General features: G+C 38.7%; 2 protein-coding genes across 2 annotated transcripts; one reads left to right on the forward strand and one right to left on the reverse strand.

The window, feature by feature from the left end:
- Window positions 1-219: 219 nt before the first annotated feature.
- Window positions 220-1,386, forward strand: LOC125197908. Its single transcript, XM_048096417.1, has one exon. The coding sequence runs from the start codon at window positions 220-222 to the stop codon at window positions 1,384-1,386; it is 1,167 nt and encodes a 388-aa protein (XP_047952374.1).
- A 17,900-nt stretch (window positions 1,387-19,286) lies between these two features.
- LOC125202075 (lignin-forming anionic peroxidase-like) lies at window positions 19,287-20,496 on the reverse strand. Its single transcript, XM_048100396.1, has 3 exons — window positions 20,281-20,496; window positions 19,855-20,206; window positions 19,287-19,796 (listed from the first exon to the last, which is right to left on the reverse strand). Exons 1-3 carry the CDS (start codon window positions 20,494-20,496, stop codon window positions 19,411-19,413), a joined length of 954 nt encoding a protein of 317 aa, XP_047956353.1. The 3' UTR covers window positions 19,287-19,410.
- Between the last annotated feature and the right edge of the window lie 211 nt (window positions 20,497-20,707).

Below are 20,707 nucleotides of genomic sequence, written 5' to 3' on the forward strand. Positions count from 1 at the left end.
ATTGGATCGAGTGTTGGGGCCTTCGGGTCTCACACGAGTGCTGGGGCCTTCGGGTCTCACACGGGTGGCGGTTCCTTCAGGTCCGATACGACCATGGCGGGCTTTATGCCCAACATGAATGGTGGGGCCTCTATGCCCAACCATGTTCTTGGGTCGTTCGGGGGAAACGAGATTGGTTCCTTCCATGGACCAAGTGCGGCACCATAGGCACCAAGAATGATGTCACCTGCTGAAAAGCCACCAAAATTTGGAGGATGTTGGACCAAGTGGTACCAGAAGATGTTGTTCTACTTGACAACATTGCACGTCGCCAAATTTCTCGCGGAAAATGGGCCGCCCGCGCCAAGTGATCAAGAGACGAGGCTCGAGATCATGGCAGACTATGAAGCATGGCGCAAAGGAGATTATCTTTGTAAAAATTTCACTCTAAGTGCTTTAGATGATAGTTTGTACAATGTATACTCCGTTTTAACCACATCCAAAGAGATGTGGGAAAACCTAGAAAAGAAGTACAGTATCGACAATGTTGCAGGTACAGAACATGTTGTAGTATCCAAATTTATGGACTACAAAATGGTCGACTCTCGACCAGTCATGGAACAAGTTCAAGAGTTCCAAATGATCATCCACGGACTCGTGCTTGAAGGGATGACTTTGCCCGACAACTTTGTACGGTGCATACTCATTGAGAAGCTTCCTCCTAGCTGGAAGGACTTCAAGCTCTACCTCAAGCACAAGCGAAAGAGGATGACACTTGAAGACTTGATCGTGAAACTGCGCATCGAGGCCGATGTGCGCAAAAGTGATCAGAAGGTTAAGGTTCACTTGAGGCCAAAGCCAACTTGTTGGAGCGGGACGGTCCCTCCAACAAACGGTCTTGCCCAAATCAGAAGGACAAAGGGAATGGGAAACAGCCTGCAAAGAAATTTGAAGGCGAGTGCCAAAGAAGTGTGGCAAAATTTGGCCACTTTGCCAAAGACTGTCGTAGCAAGAAGAAGAAGCCTTGAGAACGAGTTCAAGGACTGGGATGAAGGTGACCTCGTTGTCGTGGTCACCGAAGAAGTGAACCTTTTGGATAACAAGGGTGGTTGGTACATTGACACCGGCGTTACTGCTCATGTCTGCTCCAACAGAAGCAAGTTTGCCTCCTACATTCTTGTGGAAGGGAGGAAGATCAATATGGGGAATCAAGCATTGTCCGACGTACTCGGCATCAGAAATGTGATTCTCATGATGACGTCCGGCGTCACAATTACTTTGAAGGTTGTGTTGCATGTCCCGGACATCCGCAAGAACCTAGTGTCAAGATCAATACTAGTTAATAGGGGGTTTAAACTTGTATTTGAGTCCGATAGGTTGTGTAACCGATTGACTTTTCAAGCTTAGTGTGGCAACTCAAAGTGTCATGAAGCCATTGGCTAATAATAATAAAACATTTATTTCCTCTTATTAGACTGACTGTTCAAATTTGTGGCATTGTAGATTGGGACATGTAAATTCAAAAGCCGTAAAAAGATTAGTAATTTTAGATTTACTAAAGGCAATTGAAGTGGATACCTAAGACAAATGTGAAATATGTCTTGAAGCTAAAATGACTAAGTTACCATTTCACTCAGTTAAACGGAAAACGAAACCCCTTGAATTAATTCACACGGATGTATGTGATTTAAAGATGTTGCAAACTAGAAGTGGTAAAAATTATTTTATCACTTTTATAGATGATTGCACAAGATACTGCTACGGTTATCTTTTAAGAAATAAAGATGAAGCAATTGAAGCGTTCAAAAATTATAAGAACAAAGTTGAGAATCAACTTGGTTGTAAAATCAAAGCGATTCGAAGTGATAGAGGAGGCGAGTATGTAGCCCCATTTGAGGAGTTATGCAACGCAAGTGGTATAATTCATCAAACAACTGCTCCATATTCACCACAATCTAATGGTGTTGTAGAACGCAAAAATCAAACTCTAAAAGAGATGATGAATGTGTTGCTACTAAGTTCAGGATTACCCCATAACATGTGGGGAGAGGCTATCTTGACAGCCAACTATATCCTAAACAAAATTTCACTCAAAGGAAAGGACACCACTTCTTATGAGTTGTGGAAAGGAAGACAACCATCTTACAAATACCTCAAAGTGTGGGGGTGTTTGGCGAAGGTGATGGTTCCCCCGTCCAAGTAAGTTACAATTGGCCCTAAAACAGTCGATTGTATCTTCATTGGATATTTACTTAACAATAGTGCATATAGATTTGTTATTCACAAGTCTGAAATATCGGCTATAACAGTAAGAACAACAATCGAGTCAAGGAATGCCGTATTTCTAGAAAATACATTTCCTTGCAAAGACAAAGATGAGGTCACAACCAATTCTGAAAAAAGAATTGAAGATGAGACCACTAGTTCTAAATTAGTGGATGAAGAACCCGAATCGCGTAAGCGTGCAAGGCCTGATCCAAGTGATGCAGTACTAAGACGTGACAATAGGGTCAGAACACCACAAACATTTGGTCTTGACTACATTGCTTTTATGTTGGATGAAGAACCAACGTCAATAAAAGTAGCATTTGCTGGCCCAGACGGGTTACATTGGAGAGAAGCTATTCAAAGTGAAATTTACTCAATTTTGTTTAACCACACTTGGGTGTTGGTTGATCTACCCGAATGTGCTAAACCTTTAGGGTGCAGGTGGGTACTTAAAAGGAAATTTAAGGCCGATGGAACGGTGGATAAATATAAAGCCCGGCTGGTGGTAATGGGTTTTAAAAAAAAGGAAGGACATGACTTCTTCGATACCTATTCACTTGTAACGAGGATTACATCTATATGAGTGCTTCACGCGATTGTTGCATTGCACAATCTTGAGATTCATTAAATGGATGTTAAGACTGCGTTTCTAAATGGTGAATTAGAAGATGAAATCTATATGGAACAACCTAAAGGGTTTGTAGTACCTGGACAAGAGAAAAAGGAATGCAAACTCGGAAAGACCCTATATGGATTCAAACAAGCGCCATTGCAATGATACTTGAAATTTGATAATGTGATGTTATCAAATGGGTTTAAAATCAACGAGTGTGACAAATGTTTCTATATTAAGAGCACTGATAACAAATATGTTATATTGTGTCTTTACGTTGATGACATGTTAATCATGAGTAGTAACACTCAAGTGATTAACGCGACAAAAGCCATGTTAAAGAGAAATTTTGACATGAAAGACATGGGTCTAGCCGATGTAATTCTTGGAATGAAAATTCTAAGAACATCCAATTGAATCATCTTAACCAAATCTCATTATGTTGAGAAAATATTGAAGAAATTCAATGCCTATGATGGCACGCCGGTTAAGACTCTAATTGAACTCGACGTTCACTTGAGCAAAAAACAAAGGCGAACCCGTTGCGCAAGAAGAATATGCACGGGTCATTGGGTGCATTATGTACTTGACTAATTGCACTCGGCCGGACATTTCTTGTGCCGTGAACAAGTTGAGTCTTTACACGAGTAATCCAAGCAAAGAGCATTGGAGAGCTCTAGTAAGGGTTTTGAGATATTTTAAACATACACAAAATCATGGGCTACACTTTTTGAGATACCCCTCGGTACTTGAAGGGTACTATGATGATAATTGGATATCCGACAATAAAGACTCACTTTCAACAAGTGGATACGTCTTTACTATTGGGGGTGGTGTTGTCTCGTTGAAATCCATGAAGCAGACATGCATAGCCCGATCAACCATGGAATTGAAATTCATAGCTTTGGATAAAGCTGGTGAAGAAGCCGAATGGCTCAAGAACTTCCTTGAAGATATTCCATGTTGGTCTAAGCCAGTGCCTCCAGTGTTGATTCACTGTGATAGCCAAGCCGCTATTGGAAGGACAAATAATGGCTTCTATAACGGTAAGTCTCGGCATATTCGTCGACGACATAATACCGTGAGACATTTGATCACAGTAGGGGTGATAGGGTGTTGGAAAACTTACCTTATGGTGAGGCTAACTCTATGACTTTTAATGATTCCTAAGGATCTCAGGGAGATTGAGTTCTCAAAGAGACCGAGTAGGGCAAGATACTCGAATGGCTGCTTCAAAATACACACTTATGAATCCAAAGTGGTCTCCAAGGCCGCAAATGACACAAAACGTGAGAACGGATGAGGTTAAGGTGTTTAAGTGTTAACACCATTGTCTCGGTGCACGCCGTGGAGGACTAGTTCAAAGCATCGTGCTACTAGGCCGCCTGTGTATCCGATGGCGTTGACTATGGAAGGTTCAAAGCTAAAAACTATCTATCCTTATGCTTATATACCTCTCGAGGGTTGAGCTTGTGTCTGCATGCATATGCATTTGGCAATTTCCACTCATGTGGGGGATTATTGGAATCATAATTAAATGTGTCCAGTCAATGGACTTTGACCAAATAATAAATATACGAGACATTTAATTCTTCGTAATTAAATGCTACACCGTTAGTCTACGTTCCGCTTAGATGATCGTAGTATATTCACTTTCTCAAATGTGATTCCCGGTGAGTGAGAAATAGTGGATTAAAGTTGGGCACGATTAAGCTTTATTTAAGCTTGGAGTCTTAAGTGTAGGGAACAATCAACTAGTGTTAGTTGTCCCACATTGGAATTGAGAGCTCCTTTTGAGGTGTATAAATTAAGTGATCTACTACACTTAATAAATTCTAGTGGATCGAGTTGCGCTGAAGAGCCCACACGAGCGCTCCGCTGCCCACCCGCGGTGCCGCGCCGCGCCGCACCGCGCCCGTGTCCTTGGACTTGGACTTAGATGTTGGCAATTGGTCTTCGGGCTCCTGGGCCTTGCCAAGGGATTACTTTTTGGACCAACGACCTGATCAAGCTGGCAGAGTCCAGGTGAACTGATCAAGCTAGCGATGTGATTAGGCTGGAGCTGGCACAGACCAGTGAACTGATCAAGCTGATTGTTGACTTGATCAAGTTGACACTCACTTTAGGATGTACATGTCCAGATACATCCGAGATTCAAAATCTGTAACGTTTTGTAATCCTCGGCGGTTACAGACTCTGTTTTATGATCCATGATGACAACCATCAAGGTGGTTGACCCCTGCAGGTGAATTGAGCCTATATATAGGCTAGTCATTCTAGCATTCTAGAACAACTACGAACACTAGAATTCACAAGCATTCTGCATCATAAGCTCTCTCTCTCTTCTGCATTGTTTCATGTCGAAAGCTCTACCCTCTCCTCCATCCAGTTCACCGGAGCTTTGTTGTTAGCGGTGCTGCTTCACCAGAGACGTAACCGTTTTATCTTTGGGGACGGAACGCCAATCCGAGAGCACTAACAGAGCGTATCTTGTCTTGTGGAAAGAGGACTTCTCGACTCGACTAACAATACTTTACGGTTTATTGTTTCAAATTCTTCATTGTAATTTCGTTTCATTTTAGTTTCCTTTATTCTTTCTTTTGGATTGTATTACGCCCGGCTAGTGTTTTATCTCTTGTAATCACAAAATCCCCAATTACAGTTGTCACAAAAATTCCTTGTGTTGAGGGATCTAGAATCTTTTTGGAATGGTATTGCGATTTGGGGGATATGTTTTTTTTTTTGGTAATCCATTGTTTAGGAAGGCCCTTCATATAAAAGTAGAGCTTAGACAAGAGATAGTTTGGCGTAAACAAGGAGTGGATAAAATTTGTGTGTTGTATGTGCGCACATCACTTGTAAGAAGATATTGATTGTCTTTCGTGTTCAATTGGCAATTTTCTCTTTTCAATGACTTGGAATTAAATTGGTGGGTTATAAATAAACTAAGATTGATTCAAAATTCGCTCATGGAATAATTTTATTTCATCGTCATCACCACGTTTTTTATTCATCCACACGGCTGATAGTTTGTTTTCGTGATTATGCATAAAAATGTCCAAATTTAGGCTACGACCATCTCCGATCATTTACACCAAATTCAAACTCATTTTTCAATATGTCATACCAAAAAGTAATTTTACTCTAATCATTTACACTAAATTTAAAATTTATACTATTTTTGTGTTTTTCACAAAAAATACCATAAATAGATTTGAGTTTGATGTATGGTTGAAGAAGATTTCTATACTAAAACTCATTTTTAGAGTATGATGGGAGATGGTCTAAAAAAAAAACCATGTAATGTACAAAAAGTGCGTTTGCTCTTACGTGAACTTCATATACTACTAATAAGTTAGGATATTTACATTAAGCTTTCATATTCTTAAGGACATCTTTTAAATTTGCAACATTTGATACCTTAAACTGCAATCATATTATATGCTGTAAAAAATAATACCAGTAATAATTAGATATGATAATGATAAATGTACAATATACATAATCAAACATTTTAGGTATAGGACTATATTACTCCCTCCGTCCCATTGAAGAAGATCCACTTTCCTTTTTGGTTTGTCCCAATCAAGATGACTCATTACTTAAAATAGAAATCTCTTTATCTCTACTTTATTTCCTCTCTCTTACTTTACTCTCTCCACTTAACACACAAAATAAAGTTGCATAAAATCTCGTGCCGTCCAAGGAAGGGGTCATCTTCCTTGGGACGGAGGGAGTAATAGATTTACTTTTTATCGAGTATACATAACTATTTCTAAATCAAGCTCAAAAAAACATTTGAATTTTTCATATACTTTTCATTAATCTAGTTTTTATTACTAAAACATAATGTACTTAATAGTAAATTTCTATTCCATCCGTCCATAAAAAATAGAGTAATTTGTATATGACACAGGTTTTAATGCAGAATTGATAAAGTAAGAGAGAAGGGGAGAAAGTAAGAGAGAAGGAGAAAAAGTAAGTGAGAATTAGTGTTGTGGAATGATGTGTAGGGTTATTATTTGTTGAAAACTTTCTATAATAATTGTGCTCGATTTTTTGTGGACGGCCAAAAATAATAATTGTGCTCTATTTTTATGGACGAAGGGAGAATATAAATTTAATTTGAAATATCGGAGTATTATTATGTACAATTATCTTTATTCAATTATTAGGCTTGATTTGGGTCTACCAATAATTCTCTGTGGGCCTAATGAGAAAGAACAATAATATCCTACTCTTCTGAGCCTTTAATATCTGGTCCACATTTTTGAAAATTTTGGGCTTCAAATAACACTATATTTTATTCATAATTTACAGAGGGACGTCCATTATTTATATCTCTTTCTACTATGACATTACAGAACAAACTTTATATTTTCAAAATGATGCGAATTTAAGTATTATTCTGACATCTTACTCAAACAAAAAATGAAAGTAAAATTTAAAAATTTCAGATCGTTTGAAACCATATATTAATCCCTTCAAAGTTCAAACTAAAAAAAATAGTACTACTATAATCTTTTAGTTATGCACGAGTTTTAATATATAGTTGATAAAATAATACTACATTCAAAATAGGAAGAGAATGGATAGTGGAAAGTAGGATCCACATTATTATTAGTGTAGGACTGTAGTTGGATTTTCAAAATTAAAAAGTTCATATTACCTTCGTCCCACTTAAGATGTGCATATTCTTGAATGACACAAAGTTTTAGGAGAAATTATTTTAAGTAATAAAGTAGAGAGATGAAAGGTAGTTAAGTGTTTTAATGAAGAGATGAATTTGTTTCTAAATATGAAAATAGGACATCTTATGTGAGACACAAAAATGGAAATGTGTACATTTTGAGTGTGACATATGAGGTACTTTTCAAGAAAAGAAATAGTAATTCATATTTTTCAGGGATGGAAGGGATAGTATGCAATTTGATTTTTCACTTGCAAAATCAAGAAGGGATTGTGCCTAAGATAGCAATTTACGCTAAAAATTCTCACGGAAGGGAAAATAAGTAAGAGCACTTGCTGCCAGGACGACACGGGGTGAGCCCTGTTACGAGTGGCTTGCCTCGCCAAGCATTCAGTGGCGGACGCATGAATTTTTTTCAGTAGGGGCTCCATTGCCCAATGTCCTATTTTGATTCGACATGGCTTTATAAAAAAATACTTTTACTTATTATGTTTGCACTTTCATTTTATTTTTATTATTTTTAGTAAATAGACCGTCCATTTTAAAAAAGTAGACTCTGGTTCAAAAATTTCGTAACTTTTCTTTATATTTTTATTAAAAATGCATAGTTAAGAAAACACATAACAAAAAATTATGTGAAGTAATAGCACAGTATACAATTATAAAATCTATGAAAATTTCATAAATATTTTTTTTTTGCAAGAAACTATTTAACAAATACCTAATCAAAAGAATGAAACAATTCATATTTACCTATTCCTTTTCTTATCCTCGAATGTTAATAAAGAAATAAAGAATGATAAAAAAAATAAATTTCTGCATAATTTAATTAAAACAAAGAGAAAAGAAATAATTAGAAAATTGAATAGAAACAACAAAAAACAGCGCTTAAAAAGAATTAAAGGTTCCAATGTAGAAAATGATAGATAGAATTAAAATGATCAAAATAGTTATATTTTACTCCCTCCGTCCACGAAAATTCGTCCCGGTTTGATCGGGCACGGGTTTTAAGAAATGTAATGAAAAGTGAGTTGAAAAAATTAGTGGATTGTGGGTCCTACTTTTATATATTAGTTTTATAATAAAATGTGAGTAGGAATGAGTTAGTGAAATATGGGGTTCACTACCAAAAATGATAAAAGTGAAATGGGACAAATTTTGGGGGACGGACGGAAATGGAAAATTGGGACAAATTTTCGTAGACGGAGGGAGTATTACGTTGTGAGTGTGAGAGAGGGAGAGAAAGAGAGTGAGAACCTGGTACAAATCAGTTCACGGCTAAGGACAGTGGCGGATCAGGAGGGGGCGGTCGCCCCCTCCGTGCGACTAATTTCTTCTTATCCGGACGTAAAATTACCATGTCCGCCCCCTCCGTTTGCCCCGACGTCGCCCCGAAAATCGAAAAAAATTGTCATTTTCGCCCTAAACCAACCTACTAATATATATTTCGCCCCCTCCGTTTATCGATCCTGGATCCGCCACTGGCTAAGGAGTAGCTTACCAATTCCTCTAAACATCACAAGACACATGACTAGAGATTGGTTCGAGGATATTTTCAGATACAACAATAGCAGAGGCTTTCTAGGAGTGTACATCTCTTTCAAGCGCAGGAAGCACTCCTCCAAACTGTTTGGTTTTGCCCGATATCAAAATGAGGAAGAGGCGAAGTAGGCGGTGCGTAAAGTTGATGGATTAGAAATCAGAGGCAGCAAGCTGAGAGTAACCTTGGCAAAATATGCGAGCAACGAAAGTGCGCCAGTGAAGAATTACTCGGGAAGCCAAATGAAAAATGGGAAGCCGGATGAAGGTTATGTTATCCCTCGGAGTACACGAGGTCAAGTCGACGGACGGAGATTTGCAGACGTGGTGAAGAGGGGAAACAAGATTATTTCATAACAACAATGCAAAAATGAAGAATTTTTTGAGAAACAGGAAGAAACTCACCAGAAGATCACCACCTTCCCAGTCGACGAAAATCTAAAATGGCTCAAGGGATCCTTAATCGGATTCACAAAGAGCACAGTGAATGCGGAAGCAATCGCTATTGGCCTCGCAAAAAACCAAGTCCAGTATGAGAATATGTCGACGTTATAGTACTTACCTTAGCTTCAGAAGACAAGATGAATGAAGCATTGAGAAAGCAATCAACACTCAGGGGTGATTCGATTACAAATCTACGAAGGTGGAGAATGGATGATACATGCTACACGGGAGAAGGAAAATGGTTTACATGCCTCTTCAATGCTGGTCAGAAAGGTCATTCACGATGATCGGGAACATGTGGGGTAAGGTGCTGAAGGTGAATATGAAAAAGAATTTTGAACAGCCAGAAATCCTCATTGAGATGGGAGCGAAGGTGGACGATAGCACGACAGAGCTGATCACAACTCTGGTGTGTACGGATTTGAGTTTCCCAATAGTGCTCGTAGCAACTACAAATTTTCCTTCCCAGATCGACAAGGGAAAACGGCCAGTGCTGGGGTACCAAAGCCAAAGGCAGGAGAGTAGGAGCAGTGGCAGCAGAAATGAAGATGACCGGAAATTGGACAGTGGCGACGTCCCAACACAAAACTGCAGTGCTGCATATTGGGAGAGAGCTAGACAGGCACTGCAAGACGAGACTATTCATCTTCTGCGGGTGCTGCACGCTCAAGACAGCAGCCCTAGTTCTGAAAAGCTAATCATTGCCTTCCGCGGTTGTGTTGGATCAAGAAGTAAGGCCCATTACAATTGATATTTTATTGAACCAAAGTCTGGAAGCTGAGCCCAACAAGACAACAAGATGACAAAGGTTATGATTTGGATCTAGAGTGGGCCATAAAAAATGACATCTTCAATATTGAGGGAACGAGTATTATGAATTTAATGGCCCAAGAGAAGAAGATAGCACAAAGCCTTGAGAAGAATCGTAGAAGTGAATCTACCAATCCCACTCAAGAGAAGAGGCAGCTGCACGAAGAAGACACTCAATTACTTGTATCCTCGAACACCCCAACCAATTCTGATGCAAAATTGGCCATTTTGCAAATAAAAGGGAGTCACCAATATACGCCTAGCAACACCCCATCAGAGATGACACAATTCAACAGAGAAGGGCACCAAAAATCCAGAGTGAAGGAGTCAGAGAGTTTGAAGGATTTCAGACAGAAAATAGCCGAAAACTTGCAAGCAACGGTGACGACTACCAGGTGAATGAATTGGAGAAAACATCAACTACTCATCGCCATTGTGTGGAGGGAAATAGTTATGGGCTGAAAGAATACAATCTGACCAATATGGAACATGAAGCACTGGAGATTGCAGAATCTGAGTCAACTAGAGATTTTGGTGATGGGAGGGAGGAGTCTGGTCGGAATCTTAGACCAAGCCCAACACAGAGTTGTCATGGATTGTTAAAACCATCGGGTGAAGATCATGATGTTCCTATCATTGAACTTACCCCTTTATACGACAATGAACCGCCTTTCCCCCCAGGGTTTGAGCCCCAACTTTGTATGGACTCAGAAGATATGGATGTTGAAACGCGGCCTATGCAAAAGAAAGAATATAGCCCTTTGGTTCGGCCAGGTCAAAGCTCAGAGGAGACAAATCCAAATACAAATATTTTGAACAGAAGAATAACAAGGAGTTCAACTAAAGCGATGGAGAGCCCGGAGATGAGAACTAAGAAGAAAGTGGAGGCCATCGAGACTTGGGATCTTGGAAAAAAACTTGGACTCTACGCCGAAGATGACGAGGTAGTGATAGAAGCACTTTTAATGGAGGATGCAATAACAGACGCTGTGAAGCTAAGGAAGAGGGGACGCCCCAGGAAGAGGAAGATTGAACTGTAGGAGGTCAGTATTTAAAGGATATCAAGGCTTTACTTTTAATCAAATGAGTCTGGTGTGTTGGAATTGTAGAGGTGTGGGTAGTAAGACTAAGGATGTGGCAATCAAGAGGTTGATCGCTGGCTAGGGTGTTTTTCTTTTGGGGTTGGTTGAGTCTAAGCACTGCTTTGACAGAAGGAAAGGTTAGAAAGTGGTGGGTTCACTCCGATTTTGGTTTTGAGCATTCAGTGGTTGTTGATGGAGGGGGTGGCGTGATTTCTAGCTGGGATAAAAACAAGTTTGAGTTGAGTAACAGTTCAAAAGGAGAGAGATGGATCCTGGTTGAAGGAGTTGCTAAAGAGCATTCATTTAAATGCAGTATCCTGGTTGTTTATGCACCAAATAGTAGACCGGATCGGAAACATCTTTGGGAAGAGCTGACTTTTCTTAGAGAAACTATCTCGTCTCCATTGTTGATTATGGGGAATTTCAACGAGGTTAGACATGTTGGGAAAGAAGCATTGGTCACACTGCCTCAGTGCCTTTAATGGGTAGGAAATTCACTTTAGTCTCGGGGGAAATCGAGAAGTAAACTGGATAGAGCTTTCATTGACCTAGAATGGGGCTTCAAGTTTCATGATCTCAACATGAAAGCACTTCCAAACTTGGTTTCTGATCATGCCCCGATTTTCTTGTCTTTGGTGCACCATGTCACTGATTCACGACCCTTTAGAAGCATTGACGCATGGTTTTCGCATCCCGATTCCACAAAATGGTTAGAGAAGAATGGAAGAAACTTGGGAACCTACCAATTCAAAGAAAACTAAGGGCTTTACACCTTCCACTGAGAAGATGGAATAAGGAAAAATTTGGGAATATTGATCAAGCCATCAAGAAATTTGAAAAAGAACAGCTGCCAATTCAAGAAAAGATTGATACAGTGGGTGGTGATGTGTGTGATTTTGCTAGACTCTCTGCCATCGAGACACAACTACAAAAATGGCTAGATAGAAAGGCAAGCTATTGGAAGCAGCTATCAAGGGACAAGTAGATGAAATCAAGGGATACGAATACAAAATATCTTCATGCTATTGCTCTTGGAAGAAGACGATTCAAGAAAATCGATCAAATTAAAAGTGGTAACAGGATGGTGATGGTGAGGAGACCGAGGGATGTGAAGATTGAGGTGTTAAGGTTCTTCAAAGAGCTTTATAGGCAAAGAATCGTGCCAAGTATTCATATAGACAACTCCATACTTCCAAGAGTCAGGTTCAGATGCTCCAGTTGAGACCCACGTTGGAGGAAATTAATCTAGCCTTAAAGGATTGCGACGCTTCTAAGGCCCCGGGCTATGATGGTTTCAATTTCAAGTTTGTAAAGGAAATGTGGCACGATATTGGGTAGGAGGTTTGTTATCTCATTTTTGAGTTCTTTGATTCTGGAATCTTACCAAAGGAGATTAAACAAACATGGGTGGCTTTGATACCAAAACTAGATGGTGCTGTTGAAATTAAGGACTTTCGGCCGATTAGTATGATTGGAAGTATCTACAAGTCATCTCCAAAATCTTGGCTAGAAGACTCTCGAAGGTGCTGCCAGGCAGGAATCACAAACAGCTTTAATCAAACACTGACAAATTCTTGATGGGGCCTTTATTGCGAATGAGGTTGTTTGGTGGGTAAAGAAAAGTAAGCAAAAGGTGGCAATCTTGAAAATTGACTTCCAGAAGGTATATGATACAATAAGATGAGATTTCTTGAATGAGATTCTTATTGGCATGGAATTTGGCGACAAGTGGACGAGATGGGTGATGGAATGTGTGACCACTATTTCTATTTCAATTCTTATTAATGGATCACCCACCTCATCCTTTCAGCTACAGAGAGGACTACGGCAAGGGGATCCTCTTTCGCCATTTTTCTTCATCTTGGTGGCAGAAACTTTCCACCGACTTGTGAACAAAGAAAGAGAATGTGGGATTCTTGAAGGTATCAACATATGGAGGGATAGGATCCCACTCACACACCTCCAGTTTGCAGATGATACAATCATATTCGCCCCAACGAATAAGAATGTCCTGGAGAGTTAGAAAAAGTTACTCAAATGCTTCACATTGATGACTGGGCTAAGGATTAACTATGGAAAATATGTCCTCATACCTTTGGGATGTGAGAATCAACTTATTATAGAATTCTTAGCTACAATAAAATGTGGGCTTGCAAAATTACCAGTTACCTATCTTGGTATTCCGTTGGAAGCTAACCCGAGAAAGATCCTCACCTAGAAGCCCATCATCGAGAAGGTGGAAAAGAGGCTTGCAATGTAGAAAGCAAATACTTTGTCCAAAGCAAGAAGATTGGTCCTTATCAAGTCAGTTCTCAATAATCTTCCGATTTATTACCTTAGCCTCTTCAAAATCCCAAAGAACGTGGCCAAACGCATTATTCAAATGCAAAGGAGATTTTTTTGGGGAAAAGGACAACATCATAGGGGAGTAACCTGATTGCTTGAGATGTTATTCAGAGGCCTATTAATCAAGGCGGGCTCGGGGTTGGAGACATTCTGATCAGAAATGCAGTGCTACTATTTAAATGGTGGTGGAAATTCTCAGATAGTCAGAATCCCATGTGGAAGAAAGTTGTCAGCTCCATCCATAACACCAGGCATATTGGAGATATTCAACAGATTGGAGATAGAAGCGTTTCAAGCACTTGGGGCCAAATTATAAACTTCTCGGGCTTTAGGAACGAAGTACGAGAAGTGGCAAAGAGAGGAACCCAAATCAAAGTGGGCAACAGAAGGAGCACTAGATTTAGGCTTGACAACTGGATTGAGTTTGATACCTTAAAAGATCTATTCCCCAGGCTCTTCAACATTTCTACTCAACAACATGACTTTGTTGGTGATATGGGTGGTTGGGAAAATGGTAGATGGAGTTGGAAGTTCACCTGGAGAAGGAAATTGTTTGTCTGGGAGGAGGAATTGGTTGAGTGTTTTATCTTGCTGTGGATCACAACTTCTTGAGTGAAAGAGAAAGTGATACAAGGATTTGGACCTTCCATAAGTTAAACTTTTTCTCTGTCTCAGATTTTTATTTGCAGGTTTTCCATATACTGGGAAGAGAAAGCAACCAGTTTCAGCTTGGGAGACTCGCGTGGAGAAATGTCGCTCCACCACGTGCAAAACTTTTAATTTGGTTTATTTTACAGGGCAGACTTAATACCAATGATAGGCTATTCAAGCTCGGCTTCCCAGGTGTTGAAGATAATCATTGTGCCTTTTGCAAAGAGCATCCGGAAACGGTTTCCCACATCATATTTGGATGCAAATATTCAAGTAGCTTGAGGTATTTCTATTGTAGCTGCTAGAAAATCTCCTTATGCTTGCCTATGGATCCTGTTTTATGCTTTCTCTATTGGTTGAACACGCCCTTTCGCAAGTTTGATAAGAAGATTTGGACCTCGCTTTTTTACATTGTCTCTTGGTCCATTTGGTGGCTAAGGAACAAGGTGATTTTTGAAAAGGCGGAGCCAAATTGGGATGTTGAGAAGAAGCTTATCTTATGAAGTTTGGGATCATGGACTAAAGCTTGGTGTCCGGGATTTCCATTTCTACCAAATCAAATGAGCGAGGAGCTGCCCAAAGCTAGACGATGGACAAGAAAAAGTTAGGCAAAAAGGTGATGGTCGTTGCTAAGGTGACCTCTCTTTGTACTCCTCCCTTTGTTTTATGTGTGAGCTTTTGTTGGATCCTTTTATCCGTTCTTGTTAGTCTAGGTGTTTTGGCTTTATAGCCTTTTCTGGTTTTTTGTTTTAGACTTGTTTGTTTTTTGACTTGCTCACCCATTCTAAATGTGGTTTGAGCCTTTATTTATCAGGCAGCCTCATCTTCTTCATTAAAACACCAAATTGTTTCTTATTGTTTTCTCTGTTAGTAAATTTTCAATTTTCATCCCTTTTTATCCTTCAATTTCCAAGCATTTAACCTTTAATATCATTAAATTGGTGACGGTTGAGCTAAATTTTTTAAGATTTCAAAAATTTTATAAATAGAAAAAATACAAAAAAAAAATATTTGGGAGCCCTCCCTCTTTTCTTACTGTGTCCGCCCATACAAGCATCACAATGTAGAGAGCGGAGCCAGGAATTCTATATGGGTAGGGCAAAAATATACAGAATATTTTTTTTAATAAATTAAGTAGGCGCATAAATAAGAATATTTCAAATAAAATTGAAATTAACTATTAAAAATAGCATATGAATTTTTTTTAGGTGGACATTTGCCCCTGTGAAGGCCATGTACATCCATCCCTGGAGGCTGGAGAGAAAGTGGACGAGCCAACCCCCCTACATGGCGCAATTTGATTGGACGGTGGCAGCAGTGACCGTCTCGGAGGTCAAGGCAACTGGAGCTGATATGATTTTTTTTTATCCAATACTAGTCTATCCACCTTTTTTTTCAAGAGTGAACTATAAAAATAGTCTTTGGACTATGCATTTATCTCACCAATGAACCCTGAACTTTTAAAATATCTCCAAACAACTCTGGACTAAACGTTTATCTCGAAAATGGTCATTTTCACTGTTTCGTGACGAAAATACCCTTTTAGGGGATTTGGGCGATTTGGTCTTTATACATTTTAAATTTGATATTATTTCAAAATTATCATTCTTCTTCCCTTTTGCCATATTTCACTTTATTAAAAAAATTTATTGATATTTAAAATTGAAATTTAAAATTTAATTTTATAAAATTAAATCTAATATTGAAATAAAGAAACAAAGTGAAGGATGACAAAAAGGAAGAAGAATGATAATTTTGAAATAATATCAGATTTAGTACATCACTGAAATAATATCAGATTTAAAATGTAAGAAGACCAAATCGCCAAAACCCCCCAAAATCCCTCAAAAAGGTATTTTCGTCATTAAACAGTGAAAAAAGATCATTTTCGAGATAAACGCTTAGTCCAGGGTTGTATGTGGATATTTGAAAGTCCATGGCTCATTGGCGAGATAAACGTATAGTCCAGGGACTATTTTTGTAGTTCACTCTTTTTTCAATGTTCTACGATTTAAAGAAACTCTCATGATTATCCATTTTCTTGATTTTAGATTTTTCTTTTTTTAATGGGACGGAGGGAATAAACTGCAACGTACTACCATTTAGATAGTAGTACACTTTAGACATAGTAACAACTACTCCCCCGTTCGCCATTACGAGTCCCATTTATGAACGGCACGAGTTTTAAAAAATGTCAGATAAAGCTGGTGGAAAAAAGTTAGTGGAATAGAGGTCCTACTTGTATATTTTAGTTTTAAATAAAATATGAGTGAAATGAGTTAGTGGAAGGTGAGACTGAATTACCATTTATGGTAAAAGTGAACTGGGACTCCTATTCGCAGATGGACTAAAATAGAAAAACATGACTCCTATTTGCGGACAGAAGGAATAACAAACATGCTGATCACAGCACACATTCTATATATAACAAGAAATTATTCAATTACTGGAACCACATGTCCTTCTAATTAACCCAGCTACTCCAGTTAATGGTTCGATATCCCCCATTTTGATCATGGCTGCGGCGAAATCCGACAGGAACCTGTCAGGATTGTCGATGTATTCCTGCACAATAATGTTGGTCAGTCCGTTGCTGACAAGAACTTGGTCCGACTGCAACAGGCCTCTCCCATTCTGCAAATTCCTAAAGTAATTGTTGTCAAAGACGGTTGGAGTTATCCCATCCAACGACGCCAGATTTCCGGCTATACTTGCTAGTTGCCAGCAATGTGGTTCACCATTGCATATGTGTCATTCCCAAAAAGCGTTAATGTCTTGATGTTTAGTGAGTCGGAAAATGATGTTTTTCAAACTTAAAGCAATTTAACTTGGTTTTGCTATTTGTTACGTTATATGGAATTAATTCTGGTAGCCATTTACTTTGATTTTAAATATACTTCCATGGCCTTAAAAATAGATGCTTTTAGGATGATAAAAATTTTAATACTATAATTAGTAAAATATAAGAAAAATAGATATAAAAAGTGATTAAAATATTATTTCCTTCATCCCATTGAAGATGATCTATTTTTATATTTAGTTTGTTCCAACCAGTGGTGAAGCCACGTTGGGGAAGGGGGGCTCTGCTCCCTTGTTAAATTTACTTTTGTGTATATATTAGTTATGTAACGAATGTTTACATGTGAATTTGGTGGCTCAATTGCTCAAGTACCACGTCTCTTGTGTAAAAGTCCCGAGGTCGATACCACCCTTTGGTGTGCGGTTTTCCGAAGTTTATTTTCTCTACTTTGTATTTATACAACTTTTTAATTCTTTTTCTGTTTATGCAGTATAATGTGTGTATTTTATTTTTCTTTGCTTTCTATTTTTTAACATTTAATTTCTATTTATTTTCTTTTACACCACTTATTATGCTATTTTAATTTGAATTGTTTTTTCCATCATTATAGTCATAACAAAAAGTATTGTATTCTATTTGTTATAATTTATATTTTTTTTTTTATATTTTCTATGGTGACATTTAAACATCGTGAAAAATTGGTTTCCCTCCATTATACTTACATAAAAATTGATAATATCAAATAATCGAGCTTCCAACGTGATGAACATCGAAAAAATCCTATAACTATTAACAATAATTTGGACCCCTCATCATAAAACTTCTAGCTTCGCCATTGGTCCCAATCTAGATGACTCATTACTAAAATAGTAACACATTTATATATAGCTATTTTATTCTCTCCACTTAATCCACGATATAAAGATGCATAAAATCATGTGCCGTCCAAGGAATGAGTTCTCTTCCTTAGGTCTCGCTTATCTTTTGGTTTGCCCAATCAAGATAACTCATTACTAAAAGCAGAAACTTCATTTATTTCTACGTTATCCTCTCCACTTAACACATAAAATAAAAATGGATAAAATTTTGTGACGTCCAAAGAATGAGTCATCTTCCTTAGAACGCATAAAGTATTAGTAGAAAACTGATAATACACTTTTACATAACAAACAAGAGGCCCATTTATGAAATAATATTATTAGGGGTAGCGAAACGGGTTACCCGCGGGTACCTGCACCCGACAAGTCGGGTATCCGTACCCGATTTTAGCTAAATTGGTTGTTCCAATACCCGCCCCGTGATATACCGGGATTACCCGATACCCATGTCGGGTATCCCGTACCTGGCATTGCGGGTACCCGTACCCGATCCGAAATTCGAATAAAAAATTTGAAAACCATAATAATCGTCAATGTTCTCTAATTTACTTAATTAATATTGATGGTAAACTTTGAATAGATTAAGAATAAAAGTGAGGGGACTCTATAGCTAGTTCCGATGAGTTTTCAATTGTATGTTCGTCGGAATATAAAAATGTTTCAAAAGAACTCATAGAAACATTTCATTTTCTTCACTCATTTTGGAAAAATAATAATATAAATACTCTTCTCTACATTATTATTCTCTTACTTTATTTTTTCTCCATTCTAACTATTTATTTTTAATTTTTCAAAATGAATGTGTATATGACTATTATTATTTAACTAATTATTTTTTCCTCTAATTTAACTATTTGAAACGCCTCTATTAATATGGAATGGAGGGAGTATTAAAAATGATATATGGCTCTAATATTAATAATAACGGGTATTAACGGGACTAACAGGTATACCCGTACGGATAGTGGGTGTACCCGCTACCCGCAAAACTCTAAAACACACTACCCGATCCCGCCCCATTTTCCGTTATCGTCGGGCCGATACCCGACGGGTAGCGGGTCGAGATGGGAATTACCCATCACCCGCTACCCATTTTGCCACCCCTAAATATTATCATGAAATGAGGCCCATTTCACTAAAAAGAAACAAGTTACTATTAAAAATAAAAAATATACAATGAAACTAAAAGACAACATATCCTTGGAAAACTGATAATACACTTTTACATAACAAACAAGAGTAACATGAAATGATGTCAGCATACGTTGTATAACAAGAAATTATTCGGAAACATTGAATTTTGAAATGTGTCAATTATTAGAAGCACACGTCTTTCTAATTTCCCCATCTACACCAGTTAAAGGCTCGATATCTCCCATTTTGATCATGGCGGCGGCGAAATCTGAATTGAATCTGTCAGGACTGTTGATGTATTCCTGCACAATGCTGTCGGTCGATCCTCCGCTGAATAGAACTTGATCCGATTCCAGCAGACCTCTCCTATTCTGCAGATTCCTAAAGTAACTGTTGTCGAAGACGTTTGGAGTCATCTCATCCAACGGCGCCAGATTGTCGTCGCCGCCGGTTTCAGGGCAGTTGCGCTGCCGCGTGATCGCAAAGTCCGGGTCTATGATCTCGTTGTTGTAGATCCGGTCCCGGAATGTCACGCATCGGGCTTGCCCAATCGTACGAGATCCTGCAAAAATTAAATGTTGAAATTGAAAATGTCAAAACCCACCCTTATGTTTTTTTACCTGACAAAGCAACCATATCCCTTATGGTTAAGTTTTTGTTTTCAAACATGGAAATGAGGTCGTCGAGAGGTTCTCTCTCCATAGGAATATCGTTTTCAGTAAGCGCTCTGTTGGCGGCGTCGAGGGAATCCCTCCTCCCTAGCTTCACTGTCCACGACGGCCCTCCAACAGCCACCGTTGCATCACGCGCAGCCACTGCCAGAATGTCCGCGCAAGACACCACACCGGGGCATATCGCCTCCACTGCCTGCTTCGCGGCTTCCACCACTTCGAACCCTCTAACAGAATTGGCATTCTGTAATGCAGTTCTTTCTCCAGTGGTCTCATTCAATAGGATTGATGCATCACACCCCTAATTATTTACCAAAATACCATATAATTAATCATAATAAATGTAAATTAATTATAAAAAATGATATATAGTACCTGAACGAAGCAATCGTGGAAGTGGAGGCGAATAAGGGAGGCCGCCATCCTCTGCTCGTTGGTCACGGCCTGCCTGATGGAGGTCCGGATTGTACTCAGCGCATCGGGGCATGTACTGTCGTAGAACGTCGAAGATAGTTGTGCATCGGATGGCACGATCAAGGGTATAGCAAGTGTTGCAAAATAGTAATAATAATGGATGGACGAAATCTTCATCGTGTAACGTATGGTGTTGAGTGTTACCAACAAGGCGGGAAGAATACTTAGTGATTTTGATGATTGAAGAGATTCCTCATTGGCTCAATTTATAGGTGAAAATAATTTGAATGATGCATGGCCTAGTCACTTTTTCTACATACTTCTCTCCCTATGTTCCAAGGTAGTTGGATCATTTATTTTGTACGGAATTTAAAAAATTGATATGTTA

Source organism: Salvia hispanica, chromosome 1 (genome assembly GCF_023119035.1).
Source record: "Salvia hispanica cultivar TCC Black 2014 chromosome 1, UniMelb_Shisp_WGS_1.0, whole genome shotgun sequence".
NCBI lineage: Eukaryota > Viridiplantae > Streptophyta > Magnoliopsida > Lamiales > Lamiaceae > Salvia > Salvia hispanica.

Excerpts from the sequence above, each read along its gene's own strand:
- LOC125197908 (XM_048096417.1), top strand. The coding sequence starts at position 220 with ATGTCACCTGCTGAAAAGCCACCAAAATTTGGAGGATGTTGGACCAAG.
- LOC125202075 (XM_048100396.1), bottom strand. The coding sequence starts at position 20,496 with ATGAAGATTTCGTCCATCCATTATTATTACTATTTTGCAACACTTGCT. Across the intron at positions 20,207-20,280 it reads TCCACGATTGCTTCGTTCAG|GGGTGTGATGCATCAATCCT; the intron begins GTACTATATATC and ends GTAAATAATTAG. Across the intron at positions 19,797-19,854 it reads GGATATGGTTGCTTTGTCAG|GATCTCGTACGATTGGGCAA; the intron begins GTAAAAAAACAT and ends TAATTTTTGCAG.